This window comes from Pteronotus mesoamericanus, unplaced genomic scaffold (genome assembly GCF_021234165.1).
Source record: "Pteronotus mesoamericanus isolate MK-2021 breed Mesoamerican mustached bat unplaced genomic scaffold, CSHL_Meso_final contig_116, whole genome shotgun sequence".
Taxonomy (NCBI): domain Eukaryota; kingdom Metazoa; phylum Chordata; class Mammalia; order Chiroptera; family Mormoopidae; genus Pteronotus; species Pteronotus mesoamericanus.
The window spans coordinates 18,002,457-18,020,116 of record NW_026555027.1 but is presented as its reverse complement, the minus strand read 5'-3'; the positions used below and the strand labels follow the sequence as shown (position 1 = coordinate 18,020,116).

Genomic DNA, 17,660 nt, shown 5'->3' with positions numbered 1-17,660 from the left:
AGCGAGGTCAGATAATCCAGGCATTAGCTCAAAATATGCTGCTAACTTTTGGTGAAATCTTCAGCTAGAACAGCAAACCGTTAAGCTCTAATTTTCTTATCTATAAAGTAAGGGTAATATTAACTGCTGTGTTATGAGAGAATTCTCAGGATCCTGAAATGAAACATTAGTGAAAACTTTTTTAAAATGAAAGAAATAATATTAAAACTGACCTGGTGTTGTCAGAGGACTGTTGGTTGTTAACTTGCCTGTAAAAATAAATAACATTGAAACAACTATTACAATTTAAACTTATTATTAGGAATTTATTGTATATTCTTCCCATTTAATATTTTTAACTTGGTCATTTTTTAGAAGTTACTGTGACTTATTAGTATCTATTAACTTAAGAATGTGTCATTTGTATCTGGATCTAAAAATAAATATTTTGTTTTTATTGATCCTTAGAACTGTAGAGGGGAGGTTTTCAGATTTTAAGTCATTTTGTATTTTTTTAACTACAGAATATGATGTTTTTTAATTATCAAAAATAACTAAACATAGAATTCATTAATTTTGTAGTAGTGGCTGTACCCTTCAGTGTTCTGGGTTAATCTGATGTTATTTGAAATAGAAGCTTGAAATATGTTTAGACCACTGGCTTTGGCGTCCAAAAGAACTGCGTTTAATTCCTGAGTTTGACACTTAATAGATGTGTGACTTTTTTAAGTGGAAAAAATATTACCTCTTTGCAGGATTATTTTGAGAATTAAATAAACTAATGTTTGTAAAATATAGTAGTTGGCCCAAGTAGATACCTCTTTAAAAATAAAGATTTCAGGTTTTATAAAAATAGTCATGTTTATAGAGAATCCCAAAAGTAATATCTTCATGGATTTATACCAAGTTTCACTTTAAAAATCATTTATATATAAATTTCATAGTTAGGATAACTTCTGAAATAATCAGAAAAATTGTATTATTCATGATTTATGAGAAACAGATTTTCAGAAGGGTAAGGAGTTATGCTCAGTGATTCTGGTAGTTGATAGTCAGTATTAATGTTTATAGCTATGACTTCAATTAAAATGATTTTTCTATAAGATAATAATTTTAAATTTTAAGATAACACAGTTAATTCTAAAATTATTGATAATTTCCTGAGCAATCTCTTGTGAGAGTGCTGTCTTGATTAAACAAAGTGAAGTTCTAAATTTAAGGAGCAGTAGTGTCCAACTGTGGTGAGAAAGATAAAGAAAAGAAAATGCTGGAAAAGAGGAAAGCTAACCTTAAGCCTTAGATTCTCCTTTGCAAAGAGTGCAATACATTTTGAAACTTTCTTTCCCTTTGTCTTAGTGATCTCATAAATGCCATGGTTTTACCTTTAAGACTATATGACTGGAGTCTTATTTTGGGATCACATAAACACACTTTTCATTTTAAAAATAATGTACATATAAATTTGATATTTGGGATGACCTAAATTATTCGGAAAATTGTATGATTCCTGATTTATGAGAAACAGAATTTCAGAGGGGTAAAGAGACATGTTCAGTGATTCACATACACTCATACCCATACATGTATACATGCATCTATAGAGTTTAAAATATGAAATTGGAAATGCATATCCTTGGCAGATACAACTAGCCATTATGAACTCTGCAATATTATGAACTACATTATTCCCTACCAAATGTATGCCTCTTACATTTTAATATAAAGAGTAAATGTCTCAGAAAGAGCTGCTGAAAAAAATGAATCCCTCCCCAATGTCATGGAGTTTGATGGTTGCCAAGTTAGTTTTTAAATGTCATAGTACTGACCTGAAGTTGTTACAGGGCTCACCGTAGAGAAATTCTCAGAAGATGCTACAATAAAATAAAGTTAATTTTTTTAGCTTGGACTTATAACATGCATATATTATAAAAGTGAGTGCAGTTGTAATTTTCATTCAAAGGGCATTTGATCCTTTAGAGTTCCTGTTTTATCTCATGCTAAATATTCTGATTATTATTTGATTGTGATCCATTTAATAAATTTCCAAAATCTGTATATTCTTTCTGTTAAATTTGCCTATGTAAAAAGTTTGCTTTGTCTTAATAATTTAATAAAATATGTATTTATTCATCATAGAATAATTTATATTTAAGATAAGTAATATACCATTACATACCAGATCTTCTCAGATGTAGTACCCATGGTGTTGCAAAATCTAGCTACTTTCTTCACCTTTTAACTTGTTTAAGAGTTTTAAAAATATATGTATTTCTTTTGCATGACAAAACTATGACAACTACATAAGATATAAAGGCAACCAAAGTATGGCTTATAAAAACCCTCATCCAGCCGTGGCTGGTGTGGCTCAGTGGATTGAGTGTCAGCTTGCAAACCAAAAGATTGCTGGTTCAATTCCCATTCAGGGCACATGCCTGGGTTGTGGGCCAGGTCTCTAGCTGTGGGTATGCCAGAGGCAACCGATCAAAGGATCTCTCACACTTTGATGTTTCTCTCCTTCTTTTTCTCCCTCCCTTCCCTTCTCTCAAAAAAGAAAGTCTAAGAAAAAAAATAAAAACCCTCATCCAGTGTATTTGTTTTTATTCAAAACTGTATTCATTATAAATTGTGGGTTCTTTTTTATTAACCACGTTGTTTATTACAGTATTTCTTCATTTTGCATTGTCTTGTTTCTACAAGATCTATAGCAAATTTTTATAAATGGTATGTGATAGATTACTGATGAAAAAGATAACATGGTGTATGCCATATTTTCACTTTTTTAAGTGAAAGAAGATATTATGTTTAACTATACAGTATACTATGCAAATATCCACAGTATTTGTTAAATTCTCAACCAACTGTAAATTTAATAAATTTGAAAATTCACATGACTGAAGTGAATATTAAATTTGAATACCTAAGATTAAATTTGGTATCGTGTTCATAAAAATGTTTTAACATAATTCAATAAATTAAATGTAACTTAAAGAGCATACTCTTGCATTGATGTTGTAATATAATTGATTGCATTCATGGTAATTATTCTAAGTTAACTGAAAGGATGTAGTGTTATTGAATAAATTTTTAAAAACCACACACTTTCCTCCCTCAAATAGCTCAGTTTCAAGGAGTCATGAAAGTAAGTTTTAGTACATCTGTCAATTCATTGGCCATATCAGACCCACAGAAACTGATGTACATACAAAGAAAGATAGCAAGAAATAAATTTTCTAAAAGAAACTTAACTATTGAAAAAAAATCAGTCAACATTGTTCAAACTCTAATGTAATGGTTAAGATCATAGACATTAGGGTCTGATTACCTGGGTCAGAAACATTGATCCAACTTTAAATAGCTGTGTGATTTAAGGCAATTTACCAAAATTATTTGTGTTAGTTTTCTCTGCAAAATGACGGTAGTAAAGACATCATGTAATAGGGTCGATATGAGGAGTAACTGTGTTGATAGATAACACATCTGTTCTAGCTAATAAGAGTTAGCAGTAGTTTTTAGTGTGTCTGAATCAAACAATGATCTAAAACAGTCTCTGCTCCAGAAGCTGAGTTGAGGGTACCAAATCATCAGTAGAGGAGGCACTAAGAATATCAACTATGTTTTCACTGAACAGGTACCACAGATATAGCAGGAGACTTAAGAGGAAACTGTGTTTCATGAATGAATGTTGTAAAGGAAGGCAAGATTCTTAATTTTGTATCTACTATTACAAAACTGAAACTAAACAACATTAAAATTCAGCATTTTTTATATATTCGATTCAGAGGCAAATCTGTATTAACTGATCTCATTCTGTAGTAAAACTATATTTTTTCTGACTTTAGATTATTTAGAATTTGCCTTTATTCCTCTTGATGTGGGTATTTGAATGCTGATTAGCTTTTTAACATCCCCAAATATCTAAACTCCAAAACATAATTGACACCAAGGATTACACATAAGGGACTGTGGAGACAATTATTGTTTTCAACCAAAATAAACAAACAGTGTGATGTTTGTTGAATTTAATAGGGGATACCTAGAATGAAAAATTTAGAATAAGCATTGATAGACATATAGTCTGCTGTTATTTTGATCCTCTATATTTTTTCACTTTTGATTTCTTATCTTAAAATCATTTGTCATTTTGAAAATAAAATTTTCTTAGTATATAAATAAGTAGCCAGAATGAATCAAACTCATTGATCCTTCCTTTTCCCTTCTCTCTTTCTTTTAAGTTCTCAATTTGAGATTAGATTCACCGCTTGACTTTGTAATCTAATAATGTTTATGACTCAGAAATGAATGAGTGTCACCTTATGATGGAGGGTTTCTGGAAAGTTAGGATATGCTGGATTACTGCCAAGAATGTGAGAAGACCCACAAACATTTATGCATGTCAATGTTTTTTACAGCTTTTTTGATATTTGATATTTTATAAACTTTTCCTCACTGATATATTTCTTCAAATGTGGTTTATCTGTATTTCACATTTTTCAGGTAAATGTGTTACCTCAAGCACTAAGACATGTTTCTGAAGCCAAGGATGATCCCATTGCTTCCCGGTATATTACTAGAATTTTAATTTCATAGCTTAATGATTCAAAGAAATCAAATAATGTTCACGGATACCTGTGATATCAATGCTGTTCAAATCAACATGGAAATTGACCAGTTGACTAGATTTATTTGCTTCAATGCCTTGAATCAGTTCTTCTTTTACATTTTCATTTGACACCCACTGGGCAAAGAAAAGGTCAAATATGACTATAATGCTGCCATTTCTGCAAAGCAAAAGATGATATAAGAAGAAAAAGTCAGGCTTCTTTCAGTGATTTGGGCTCAATTCATGTAAGATGCCTTTGGAATTCTCTACAGTTATCACCTTGTTTATCTCCATTACACTTGTGCAAGGTAAATAATATCAAGTGTTATCTGTATTTTACAGGTGGAAAAAAGGAATTAAAATATTAAGTGTTTTTCCCAAGAACACAAAGGGAGATCCCGAACTGGAATCTGAGTTTCCTGAGTTCCACATTAGCACACAAATTTCCAGGCCAGGCTATGTCTGAGTTACTCATGTCAATTTAAACCAAATCACATGATTTCATGACATTTACTTTTATTTTACTGTTTGAAGGAATTGAAAGTGTGGATTTGTAATTTCTCACACATGATTTATAAGTAGAGAGAAGTCGAAGGTAGTTTTACTGATTTTGGAGAAATATTTTCTGAGTAGTTTATGAAAACCTGATAGCAAGCTTCAGGCAACTACTCTCTATCTACATTTTTCTCTATTTTTCATATAAAATATCTAAAAGTGCTCAATTTTAAAAGGATGGAAAGAAGAAAACAGTACCTGTATTACTGGGGATTTACAGGATATTCATTCTATTGTCAAGGGTCAGGATTATTTTGCCAACATCATCTCAAACCATAACATAGAGTTTGATTTCATAGCCCAAGTCATCTTTCTTTTTATTTTATTCTCTACTCTACAGCATGCATTTGAAAAGTTTTATTCAGTGGTTATTCTTTTCTAGTTTAAAGAAACATAAAAATGAATACACTCCTGGCCCAGTAGAGATACATGAGTAATTTTTCCTCTCTTGCTTACCTTCCTATTTCCCTCATGCTATGCTTTCAAGATACAACCTTTAGAGAGACAAACCCTTTAGGTCTGATCTTCATTCTGTAGCCCTCAGTAAACTGGGGGTACTCAGGCTATATTTGGACCCTTAAGAGCTAGACTAGGGAGAACCAAACCTTGCATGGTATGTTAGCTAGTTTCAAAATTTAGGCAGTTACCGTCTTATCCTTATGGTATCTGTAAGTTAATGATCTTTTTGAGGGATTTTGTCAACTCCAGAAAAGCTCTTTGTCTATCTGTCCATATATCTATTGTGATAGAACTTAGAATAAATGGTATTGCATTTTTTTCCCACGTGACTATGCACAAGATTGAAATGTTTCTGAAAGATCATAGTAGATCAACATCCCCACCTGGTAGTTTATTCCTTTTTAATGTCTGTGCTGCCATTCAGGTTCACAGTTTAGCAGAAAACAATTCCTTTCTATGTAGCTGTTTTTTCATTAATCGAAGTAAACAAGATACTCTGACGCAATAATTATACATTTTACCTCTATTAAATAATTTATAAATCTTGCAATGTTTAAGTTTCCAATTACTTGCTTAAGTCACAGTAACCAAATCTTGCAAATGGCAAGACTCTTTACTAACCGTTTAATTCAGGTTCCCCTACCTCATGCATGTATGGAATCACACGCTGTTCTTGAAAAGCATACATTTTGTCACAGATGCTGTTTTTATCTACTTTTCCACAATCGCTAATTCCATGCTGGCCAATCCTTAATTTTATCTGAGAATAACTCTCTATTTTCTTACAAAGAGTTGGTGGTTTCTGCAATCCTTTCTTGCTCATTAATAGTTTTATTCAGGGGCATGTGATCAGACTTTGGTCAATGGAACGTGAGGGGACAATGATGGGAGATCCCTAGAAATCTTTTTCATATCTTACAAAATAATGGTCTACAGTGGACTACTGGTCTTATTTGTTGAACATTAGTATGACTGTTATGTGATTGCTTGAAGTGCCACAACTGTCTCAGTACTATGGGACAAATTATGGCCGACAAACTAAATGCAGCAAATGAAAAGGAAAGCACCTACATTATTGATTACATCACTGTTATTGTACTACGGAGTTAACCTCTGGAGAAACCTTCAAATTTCTTTTGATGTCAGATGATAAACACGTACTTTCTAAGGCACTTTGAGTTATGCTTTTTGTTAATTGCAGTTTAGTTCTAACTGGCATACATCTCTCAGGCTTCATCACATACTTATTTAAACAGAAGCTCCAGAAAAGGAAGATTACTCAATCTCTGCATGTGATGTTAGCCAAATTGTCACTTAACCATAAGGATATTGAGGCTCAGAGTAATGTAGATAACTTTGCCTAGAATTTCATAGCTAATTAGTATCAGAGATAGGGATGAACTCCAGGGGTAGATGTCTCCCAGATGTGATTTTACATAGGAGTTACTTCCCACCGTCAGCACCATCTCCATCAATACCGTTATAAACTATTTGTTAGAGAAAGACAATATAACACATTTACCTGGATGCACATTTACAATTATCTTGCCTTGTTACCAGAACTTCATAACTAAATAGATCAGGAAAATAGCTAGTTTTATTTTGGGGGAAAAGTTAGGGTATAGATATTTTATAACCTCCCTACTTTTAAGGGATGAAATCTTCCCTCCTCTCTCTAGCCTCTTCCCTCCTCTCCTTTTCCTTCTTCTTCTGTCTCCTTAACCCCTTCACTCCTCAAATAATTAAATGGGCAGGATTAAATATGGTTAAAATAAAGTCCTACTTTTGACTAAATCTGAGTTTTTTCTTTATGTAATTTCCACATGTTTAATTTGACTAAACACTTACTTTTCTTTTTCTAAGGAAGTGTAAAAGGTAAGATATTTTTGGTAGAGAAAGTACAAATCTGGAATTTTCTTTCACTCCGTTGAAAGTAACTGAATTAGTTCATCCTCAGGCATAAAACATCTTTGTATAAAAGATGTGTTTTCTTACTTGTGAATTATATATTGTATTTAATAATTTATGCTTTGCAAGGACAGGAATTACAGGTCCTATATTCACATATTGTTGTATTCTTAAAAATTTGTTTTATTATTCATTCTAAGTGTGGCCATAAAGGAGATATATATACATATATATATATATTAGAAACCAGAAAAACCATAACAAACATTTGTGTTTCACCTAATAGGAATGCTGAAGCCGTTATTTTAGTAGTCTAGTAATGATCTTTCTATCACTGCTCTGAAATTGATCTTACTTATTAAGGTAAATGGCCATTTTCATTTCAAAGTACTCGTTCCAGTGAAATATCTGAGTTTTCAAAAAATCAGATCAATCCTATCATTACACAGACAGCCTGTGTGCAATAAATCAAAATGGTTCTTATCTCTGATTTTCCTTAATGACATCTATAACCCCTAGGGTTGCTGAGTAAACAGAAGCCTTTTCTTTACTCACTCGGTGACTCATCCGTGCTCAAAGGACAGAATAAGCCCCATGGCACCACAGAGAGTAAACAGCACTTTATGAGAAGAATCAGCCGCTAAATGCTCTCCCAGTCAAAGTGCTTTCCAAAAAGCAGAATAACAGAGACCGCTCCCAGAGAGTTTGGCCTGAGTGGCCACACACACACACACACTCTCTCTCTCTCTCTCTCTCTCTCTCTCTCTCTCTCTCTCTCTCTTCAACAAGGGGCAGGAGTTAAAGTAAGAAAAGATTGGTTAGCAGACTGTTTCCCTAGTGCTATGATTTGACAATGTACACATGCCGCTAAATGCTCTCCCAGTCAAAGTGCTTTCCAAAAAGCAGAATAACAGAGACCGCTCCCAGAGAGTTTGGCCTGAGTGGCCACACACACACACACACACACACACACACACACTCTCTCTCTCTCTCTCTCTCTCTCTCTCTCTCTCTCTCTCTTTTCAACAAGGGGCAGGAGTTAAAGTAAGAAAAGATTGGTTAGCAGACTGTTTCCCTAGTGCTATGATTTGACAATGTACACATGCATGCAGTGCGAGTTTAATGAAAATGGGTAACAAAAAAGAAAATAGGTATTTCAAGGATTTTTAGATGCATTTTTCACAGTTAGTGTGGGTATTGTTAGTTGAGATCTCAGTTATTTGTTTCTTGATTTTACCACTTAGAGTTTAAAATTAAAAAAAAATTATAAAGCTAATGAGGAACCTGCCACCCTTGTTCTGGGTGAAATGAGCCATTTTATATGTGCTTATTTAAAGGAAACTTAAGTGCTTGCTTGTTACTCTTCTGCTTCTGAATTTATTTTCCTATCCTCTCAGTCTTCCAAAGTACCAACTGCAATTTGTCTTACAGATACATGTATAAAATTCCTTTGTGTTTTTCAAAAACTCATTCTGATTTAAAAGTAGTTCAGCTACAACTAGGGGAAGTATTTCTACACTGATGAAGTATATTATTTGACAATAATTATAAAATATGTATCAAGGTTTAGGGAATATATTGGTCTCCTAGGTAGCTATAAAGAAGAAGAAAAAATTCCTCAGCTGAAATAATTTACAGTTTCAAATATAGTGATTTTAGCATCCGGAGAAATAAAAGATTATTTATTAAATATTAAAGAATATGCTGGGGTTTTCATAACCCACCAGGCCTATGTATAAAAGTCTACATTCAGCAAATTTTCTCAATATAGTAAAAATAAAGTTATCCAGCATATTACAATATGAGAACATGAAAAGTCCCACTAGGAAAACTATGCCAATAAACTCTGCAATGGATATTGTGCTTTGCAGAGATTTCAGTGGAAGAACCCAGTGAAGGAGAGGCTGGTACCTGATAGAGCTTTCCTCACAGAACATTAAGACCTTAGAGAAATAATTGTGATGCTTTCATGCAGAGCTCTGTACTCCATTCTCTACAAAACTGAAAAAGAGAAATCAGCTCCACTCACTTCAAAACAGACAAATAGCTTCAAGTTAAAAAATATCTTGCACACATGGTTTTACCTTCACAGAATAAATACTGAATAAATATTTTAAAAATAGGGCTCTGAAAAAGACAAGTTAATCTTTCCCACACATCTCCTTCTAGTCCTGATACTGGGCCAATAAAAGAGGCTACAATCAGAGGTAATAAGGCCTGGGAAACAGGAGTAGACACCTCTGTACTGCAGATAGGTGTGAAGACAGTAAGTGGGACAATATAAGGCTGACAGGGTACTGGGCTAAAGTGTTATGAAAAGCAACGAAATAAAGAATAAGTAGTGTAGATAGTGAGAAAGAAGAGAAAAAAGAAAGAATGAATGACAAAAAGAGAGAGAGAGAGAGAGAGAGAGAGACAGAGCAAGCGAGCATAAGTGCTGGGGGGCTTTTTAAACTTGTATTTTTTTTTTTTTTTACCAAAAATGGCTATTTTCCTCTCTCCTTAGGTAGTCTCCATGAATACTTCTTCAAATGTGTCCCACATCTTTCTTCGTTTCTTTTTTTTAAAAGACTTTACTTATTTATTTTTAGACAGAGGGGACGGGAGGGAGAAAGAGAAGGAAACATCAGTGTGTGGTTGCCTCTCACGTGCGCCCCACTGGAGACCTGGCCCACAACCCAGGCATGTGCCCTGACTGGGAATCAAACTGGTGACCCTTTGGTCCACACGTCAGATTCAATCCACTGAGCCACACCAGCAGGGTACAAACATCTTTCGCCGTATTTTCATGAGCCACATTTTCAACCTGAGGGGGTTCTTTAATACATTAACACTGCTGTGCTTCCAGAGAACTCATTTAAAATCTTTAAAAATTAAAATTCTACTTTTATGGAAAATTAAAGACAAAGTAAGAGCATACATTTTCATATCTATGGAACATCGTTTAAAGGAAAACATGTAACACATAACATAATACTCAATGTATCAAAACCGGGTATTAAATAAATAGCTCGTTCATTTGTGAGGACTTTTTAGAGCACGTACTCTGAGCCAGAAGTTAACTAGTTTCTGAAATACAGATATCAAAGTCACATTCTTTGCCCTGAGGTGAGCTCATAATCTAGTGAGAAGACAGGCACATTGACAATTACGTTAGAGTATGAGGATTGTTACTTTATATATAAGTACAAGGTACTAACACCTACTGGACTGCCAAGTTAGTACCCCCTGAGGAGGTAACAAGGACTAGTTCTTAATGACATGTAGGGGTAGATTCTATGGACACATACAATATATAATAAAGAAGAAGAGGAGGTCCAGGCAGGGAATTAAGCAGATGCTTTTGAGGCCTTACAGGTAATATGTTGACAATTACCTGTAATATGATAATACAGGTAATGTGTTGAAGCCTACAGAGAACAAGTGGGAAGGAGAAATAGAAGAAGACAAGGCAGGAGTGAGTTTCTGAGACAAAATCCCAGAAGAGTACCTACATTTAGGATAAGAACACTAGAAAGAGTCTTCAGGTATTTGAAAGACTGAGATATGAAGATAGAGATATATTTATTCTATAAAAAGTTAATAACTACAGCTAGGATCAGTGGGTGAGAACCAAAGAATTAAAGACTTGGTTGAGAATAAAAAATAATTTTCTAGCAACTGAATTTATTCAGAAAATAAAACACAGTAATAATAATAGTAATAATAATTATGTTCACAGTGACATTGAAAATGGACTCCTAATTTTTATCAAACATCATCATGTGAGGGAATCTGTTTTTAACAGTATGAATCTCTTTCTTTGTTGGGTGAGAATGAACTTCCTTCTGAGGCTGTGGGCATTCCAGGCCAAAGCAGAGAAACAAAAGTTAAATTACATCATTAAAAATGTTTTCCCCCTCATACCTATGATACAAATCATATGGGGGTGGGCAAAAGTGGGTTTAGAGTTGCATTGTGACATTCTTTTGTAATATGATTATTGTAATAATTATAACTTGCTTGTCTTTTTTCATGTGAGCAGCTATAAACCTACTTTCGTCCACCCTTGCCTATACAATTGCCTAGTAACAATAGGTAGTACGTGATCAGTGATGTACATATATTAAATGATAAATGGATAAAAGTAAAATGAATGTCTACTTACATTTTATAGGCAGTGACTTTGCATTATCATGAAAATACAATGAGACCACTGCTATCTGGTCTGGAACTCATATATTGTGATTTCATTCGAAGGTGGAGGCTTGGAGCTTTCTCATTGTCCATTCTTTCTGACTATGATAATTGTCTTCCATTGCAGGCTGCCAACATCCCCCAAACTAACACTTATTTACCTCCACTGTGAAACAATATGTGAGATGGACCTTTGGTCATTAAGGTCTGTTGCCATCAGCCTCGTTTTCGTAAAGGTTTAAGTGACATAAGTCAGGCTCCCCAGCCTTATCTTGACTTTCATTGCTTGGTCTCCTCTTTCTCAGCCTTTTATCTACCATTTTATTTCTGTAGAAAATATGTTTCTTCTATTTTTTTAAAAAGGAATTCCATTTATTTCACTTGGTGTGGCCTTCATTTCTTCCCTTACAGTTCTGCTGTACTCAATGAGTTCTCTGAGATCCTTATCACCAAAGTTTTGAACTTTGTATCTAATAGGTTGGCTGTCTCCAACTCATTAAGTTCTTTTTCTGGGGTTTTGTTCTGTTCTTTCATTTCAGCCATATTCCTTTGTTTCCTCAATTAGGCAGCTCTTCTGTGTTTGTTTCTGTGTATTAGCTAGAGCTGCTTTGACTCCCTGTTTTAGCACACCTGTTAAGTTGTATAGGAAAAATCCACAGGGAACCAAGAATCAAAGGAAGGAACCCAGGGTTCAAATCAACAATTTCAAACATAAGGAATAAATAAACAGTCAACCAGAGCAGAATGAAGAAACAAGAATTAACAAAACAAAACAAAACAAAACAAAAATAAAAACAAGGAGAGAATAAGAAGCCTCTGGGACATCTCCAAAATTGCCAACATCCGAATCATAGGGAGGCCAGGAGGAGAAGAAGAAAAGCAATAAATTGAAAACTTATTTTAAACAATAATGAGAGAGAACTTCTTTAATTTGGTGAAGGAAATAGACATACAAGTCCAGGAAGTACAGAGAGTCCAAAAGAAGATGGACCCAAAGAGGACCACACCAAGACACGTCATGATTAAAATTCCAAAGGTTAAAGACAAGGAGAGAATCTTTAAAAAATTTTTTTATTGTTGGTCAGTTAGAGTTCTCCCCATTTCCACCCCCCTATTGTTCCCCTGCCCTGAGATAAAGAGAGACTCTTAAAAGCAGCAAAAAGAAAATAAGAGAGTTACTTATAAAGGAGTTCCCATAAGACTGTCAGCTGGTTTCTCAAAAGAAACTTTGCAGGCTAAAAGGGACGGGCAAGAAGTATTCAAAGTGATGAAAAACAAAAATCTACAAGATTATTCTAATCAGCAAAGCTATCATTTAGAATCAAAGGTAGATAAAGTGCTTCCCAGACAAGGTAAAGCTAAAGGAGTTCATCATCACCAAGCCCTTATTATATGAAATGTCAAAGGGACTTATTTAAGAAAAAGAAGATCAAAACTATGAACATTAAAATGACAAATTCACAGCTATCAACAACTTAATCTAAAAAAACAAAAACAGGAAAAAGCTAAGCAAACAACTAGAATAGGAACAGAATCATAGATATGGAGATCATTTGAAGGGTTATCAGTGGGGAGGAAGAGGAGGAAGAATGGGAGAAAAGGTATAGGGAATAGGAAGCATAATTGGTGGGTACAATATAGACAAGGGGATGTTAAGAATGTATAGGAAATGGAGAAACCAAAGAACTTATATCCACAACCCATGGACATGAACTAAAGGGGGGGCTGCTGGAGGGAAGGGGAATACTGGGAGGAGGGGTTAAAGAGGGGAAAAGTGGGACAATGGTAATAGCATAATCAATAAAATATACTTAAAAAAAGCAATTCCCTCTCTTTGACTTTTTCCCTATTAATTTTGTTTTATAGATTCTATAAATTTCTTGCCGATTCATACCTTTATTCCTCAGGCCTTTTGGTAGTTTGGAGTGGAGAAAACTCCTGGTACAAGTATCCACAGTGGAATTATATCATGATCTTATTGATCTAAGATTCATTCATTTATGGAACACTCATTTTCTCCCTAGGTACAGTCTTATGCTTGCTGAGTAAAAATGAACAAGTACCTTTTCTTTTATGACTTAAAATGTAAATGAAATATAATAACCAAATTACTTCCACACATTCATAGCAAATCAGACACTCTATTTATATCTCCAAACATTCGAACATAGCCTCCTTCATGTGTCTTTGGAAGATTTTACCCTCAGGAGAAAAATATTGGCAGGAGATCAGTTATTCAGAATTATTTTTATTATTTGCTGCTAAGATGAAAACCTATCAATCCCCATAATGATGTTGAACATTTCAAATATTCTTTTTTTCTCCTGAAAGTGGTGACATTATTTTGCAAATGTTAGCAAATAGATCACTATTTTGTGATTCTGTGCTTCTTTTCTATCAAAAGAAAAATTTTGAGCTGTACTCACTCAAATTGTAAAACTCTTGAGTTTTTGTATTCATTCTTCAGATTACTTGATTGAAAGACATCATCTATCTAAAAAATAAAAAGGTGAAATAAAAGCCTATTATGCTTAAGATTTAAACTTTTACTTAAAAATTTGAATAGTTACCTGTAATATTAAGTAAAGTTTAGCTTAGAACTGGATTAGGGGCAATTTCCATCTCTGTGGCAATGAGTCTCATACATTGAAGCATCCTGGGCATATTATATTTATTTACTAATTTTTTCAGAGTAAGGAAACAGAATCTATGTATCCTTTGACAAGTAGTTAATAAACTTATGCTATGAAATTTTAAACCAGCTGAAGAGAGACAGTCTCCTACCATTTGCTGAAGATCAAAAGCAAGAACTTTGAAATCCACTGAGAGTTTGTCTTGCAAATTAGGATTATATGTAGCTCCTGATGTTATTTTCAGTGTCCCTCTGGCTTCATAATTTTTTCCAAGTACTGCATCTAAATAAATTAATAAGAAAGGAAACACTTAAAATGTGAATTATAAGAGAAAATATGCACATTCCAGTTAAGACATGAAGGTCTTGCTTCATGTGTTTGTGCTGAGATGTTTTTTTGTTTTTTCTTTGCAGTCTTCAGGCTTCATAGTCACTTGCTTTTCCCCTCATCTCATTGCTTCAAGATTAAAAATTAAACTTCTTCTCTAGCCTATTAATTTTTTTTTCTGTCCTTTCAAGTCCAACCCGTATGCCATGCTTCTGAGCTTTTTTTTTTCTTTTTCTTTTTTTCCATTGAGATTCTTTTTGGAAAATACAGGGATAATCAATTTGCACCAATTATGGGAATTGATTCAGGGAAACATGGTGAGAACTGGACAATTAAAAGTTTTGTAGTTGCTTTCAGTTCCTTATTGAACACCTCACATCCAAGGCACTGCTGGTTTTCTACATGTGACTGCTTTGAAGATTTCAGTGTGTGTACTACTTTGAACCATAGCTTTGAAGCTACTTCTTTCCCTCTATAATTATAAAATTGGCATGACTGACCTTTTCCCATTAGATGGTGAATGTTGTTATCAGGGAAGTTATTGAGAATGTTGCAGAAAATATATTATCTCAATATTAAAAAATAAGAAAAAACCAACAAATTGAATATAAGTGTGGGTGCTAAAATGTGCCATTAAGTCCTGCATAATGTCTTTAGCAGAATATTTTCTGTGATATAACATATTTAAAATGAATTGCTTAAACTAAAACTTATGCAATGGTGAAATCATAGTAAATGTAGTAATCATGATACATAATTCTCACATTGACCTGGTATGACAGGAAGTTATTTCTTCTTGTCCTTGATGAGAAAACTGGAGCTTAATTTCACTAAGAATATTTCCCAAGTTAATAGAGGTCATAAGTGAAAGATAAGGAATTTGGGCATAGGATTGACTGACTCGAGAAGCCAGAATCTATTATATATTAACAACAATCTCCAGGGTCAGAAGAAACATTAGAAATAATATTTCAAACAATAAAATACATTTAGTTTAAATAATTATCATTGCATATTTGATGTAACATATGTTATTTATACTATTTTATTTTTTAAATATTCAAAATTTCATTTAGATTTGCATGCTTATATGTGAAAGACAAGGAAAAACTGGGACAAGAAAAGAAGGAAATCTGTCATGAATTGGAGACTAAGGAAGCATGATAACTAAGGTTTATATAGGTCTCGGCATTGGACCCTCACCAGAAAAAGGACACTAATAGAAAAACTAGTGGAATTTAAATAAAGTGTGCAGTTCAATTAATGATATTTTAGCACTGTTAATTTTTGGCTATAACAATTGTGCTATGAATATACAGGATGTTGTAATGATTTAAATTTAAACAAGTTATTTAAATTCTCTGCCTCTGATTCATTACCTATGAAAGGAGAGTAACTCATAGGTTTGTTATAACAAGAGAATACATTTGAAGATCCTTGAAAAGTTTTTGGTACATACAATTTAGCTGTAAATATTAGTTACCTCTTCTTTTTTTTCATATCATAATTTGTTACTCAGGCAGCTTCAGACCGTTATAATTCTCCATTTACATATTACCTTATATTGTTGTAATTAAAATTGTTAGCTTAACAAAGGAAGGAATATATTCTCTGGGAATAAATAATACTTTTCTTTAACTTAGTTGATTTATTGACTTGTCAACAATGTTCTCATTTAAAGTATATCACAATTAACTCACAGGCTATAAAACCTACTTTGTTATATGTTGAAACTGAGAAACATACTTAACAATTTTTATTTAAGAAAAACTTTGTTCCATATTTGAATTCCGAATTCAGTTTCAAATCATAGATCAACTGCTTTTTCTCATAGTCTATGAAGTAAATAACAACAAGGTACTGAAACAACATAAATAGCTTGTGATGAAAGCACAGCAACGAATACGGTGTAGTGGCAGGACGACTGAGATTAAAGTGGGTACGTCCCCCTGAAAATGTCTTCTGCGTGACTTACCTTTTTCTGACCCCTTGATTGCCAGCCAGGACACCGCAATTAACCCAGCGCAGAAAACCACCAACATGGCAAAGAGAGCTGCAAACGTAATTTCATAGGTGCTGAGAGGAGGTGGCTTTGAAGGTACACTTCTTTTTAACACCATTTTTGGCCCTTGAAGATATAGTAATCGAAACACTGTGAGAGAATAAAAAAACTTGCACCCACTGTAGAGAAAAACTTAAGTTTTCAAAAAAAGGTTTGGAAAGCAGCACATAAGTCTACACTACTCTTACTGGTTCATGTAAATGTGTCGTGTGTGCCCAAAGGGCAACAGTGTGTCTCTATATGTTATGTAGATTTAAAAGGGCAGTTAATCTTTAAGAAAATGTAAATGAGCAAAGAGATACCTAGAGTTGTAAATGCTAATCATCTGAACAGGCCATTTGTCAAGATGAATGAAACTAAATGCATGTTGTAAACAAAAATGGCACTTTATCTTTTTGAAAACCATTAGGAAAAATTTAAAATTCATACTAGACAAGTTAGTCATTAGGCACATGCATTTGATACGTGCAGAAAGTTCCTAACAGGTCAACCATCTATGTGTGACTCAATCATATTAAAGCATTTCTCCTTGTTCAATGCACATTAAGTGTATGTGTGCATATAATATTAAAATAATCACAATTTTTTTCTGTTCATCTTTTTCTTTTTTTAATTGTAACTCTTCCATTACCATTTATCCTCCTTAATCTTCTTTAAATTACCCAAGTGAAGTTATGCAATGTAAGGCAGTATTGATTTACCTTAAAGGAAAATCCACTTAAGCAGAGTGTCAAATGGCTACTCTTTATGGTTTTGTGCAGTTAACAATGAATGGGAGTAGCTGCTGTGAGAGGAATAAAACATTTCTTTCTATTTTAAGAAAGTATTCTGGGAGGGGAAGGTTTTGCTCACTTGCTCGGAACTTTATAAACATGCCAATTATAACAAGAGAACAGGTTATGATAACTATATTCATAACCGTAGTTGTATGCTTTCTGGGCAAATCAAGACTGTTTTCAGA

General features: G+C 33.6%; 1 protein-coding gene across 1 annotated transcript in view; it reads right to left on the bottom strand.

Annotated features, from left to right (window-relative positions):
* TMPRSS15 (transmembrane serine protease 15) overlaps positions 1-16,757 on the bottom strand; it is a 107,750-nt gene extending 90,993 nt beyond the window's left edge. The window contains exons 1-6 of the mRNA XM_054576629.1: positions 16,613-16,757; positions 14,462-14,592; positions 14,104-14,171; positions 4,606-4,757; positions 1,806-1,850; positions 213-248 (exon numbers count right to left, since the gene is read on the bottom strand). Coding sequence (XP_054432604.1) covers positions 213-248; positions 1,806-1,850; positions 4,606-4,757; positions 14,104-14,171; positions 14,462-14,592; positions 16,613-16,757 — 577 coding nt within the window. The remainder of the gene's footprint in view (positions 1-212; positions 249-1,805; positions 1,851-4,605; positions 4,758-14,103; positions 14,172-14,461; positions 14,593-16,612) is intronic.
* Between the last annotated feature and the right edge of the window lie 903 nt (positions 16,758-17,660).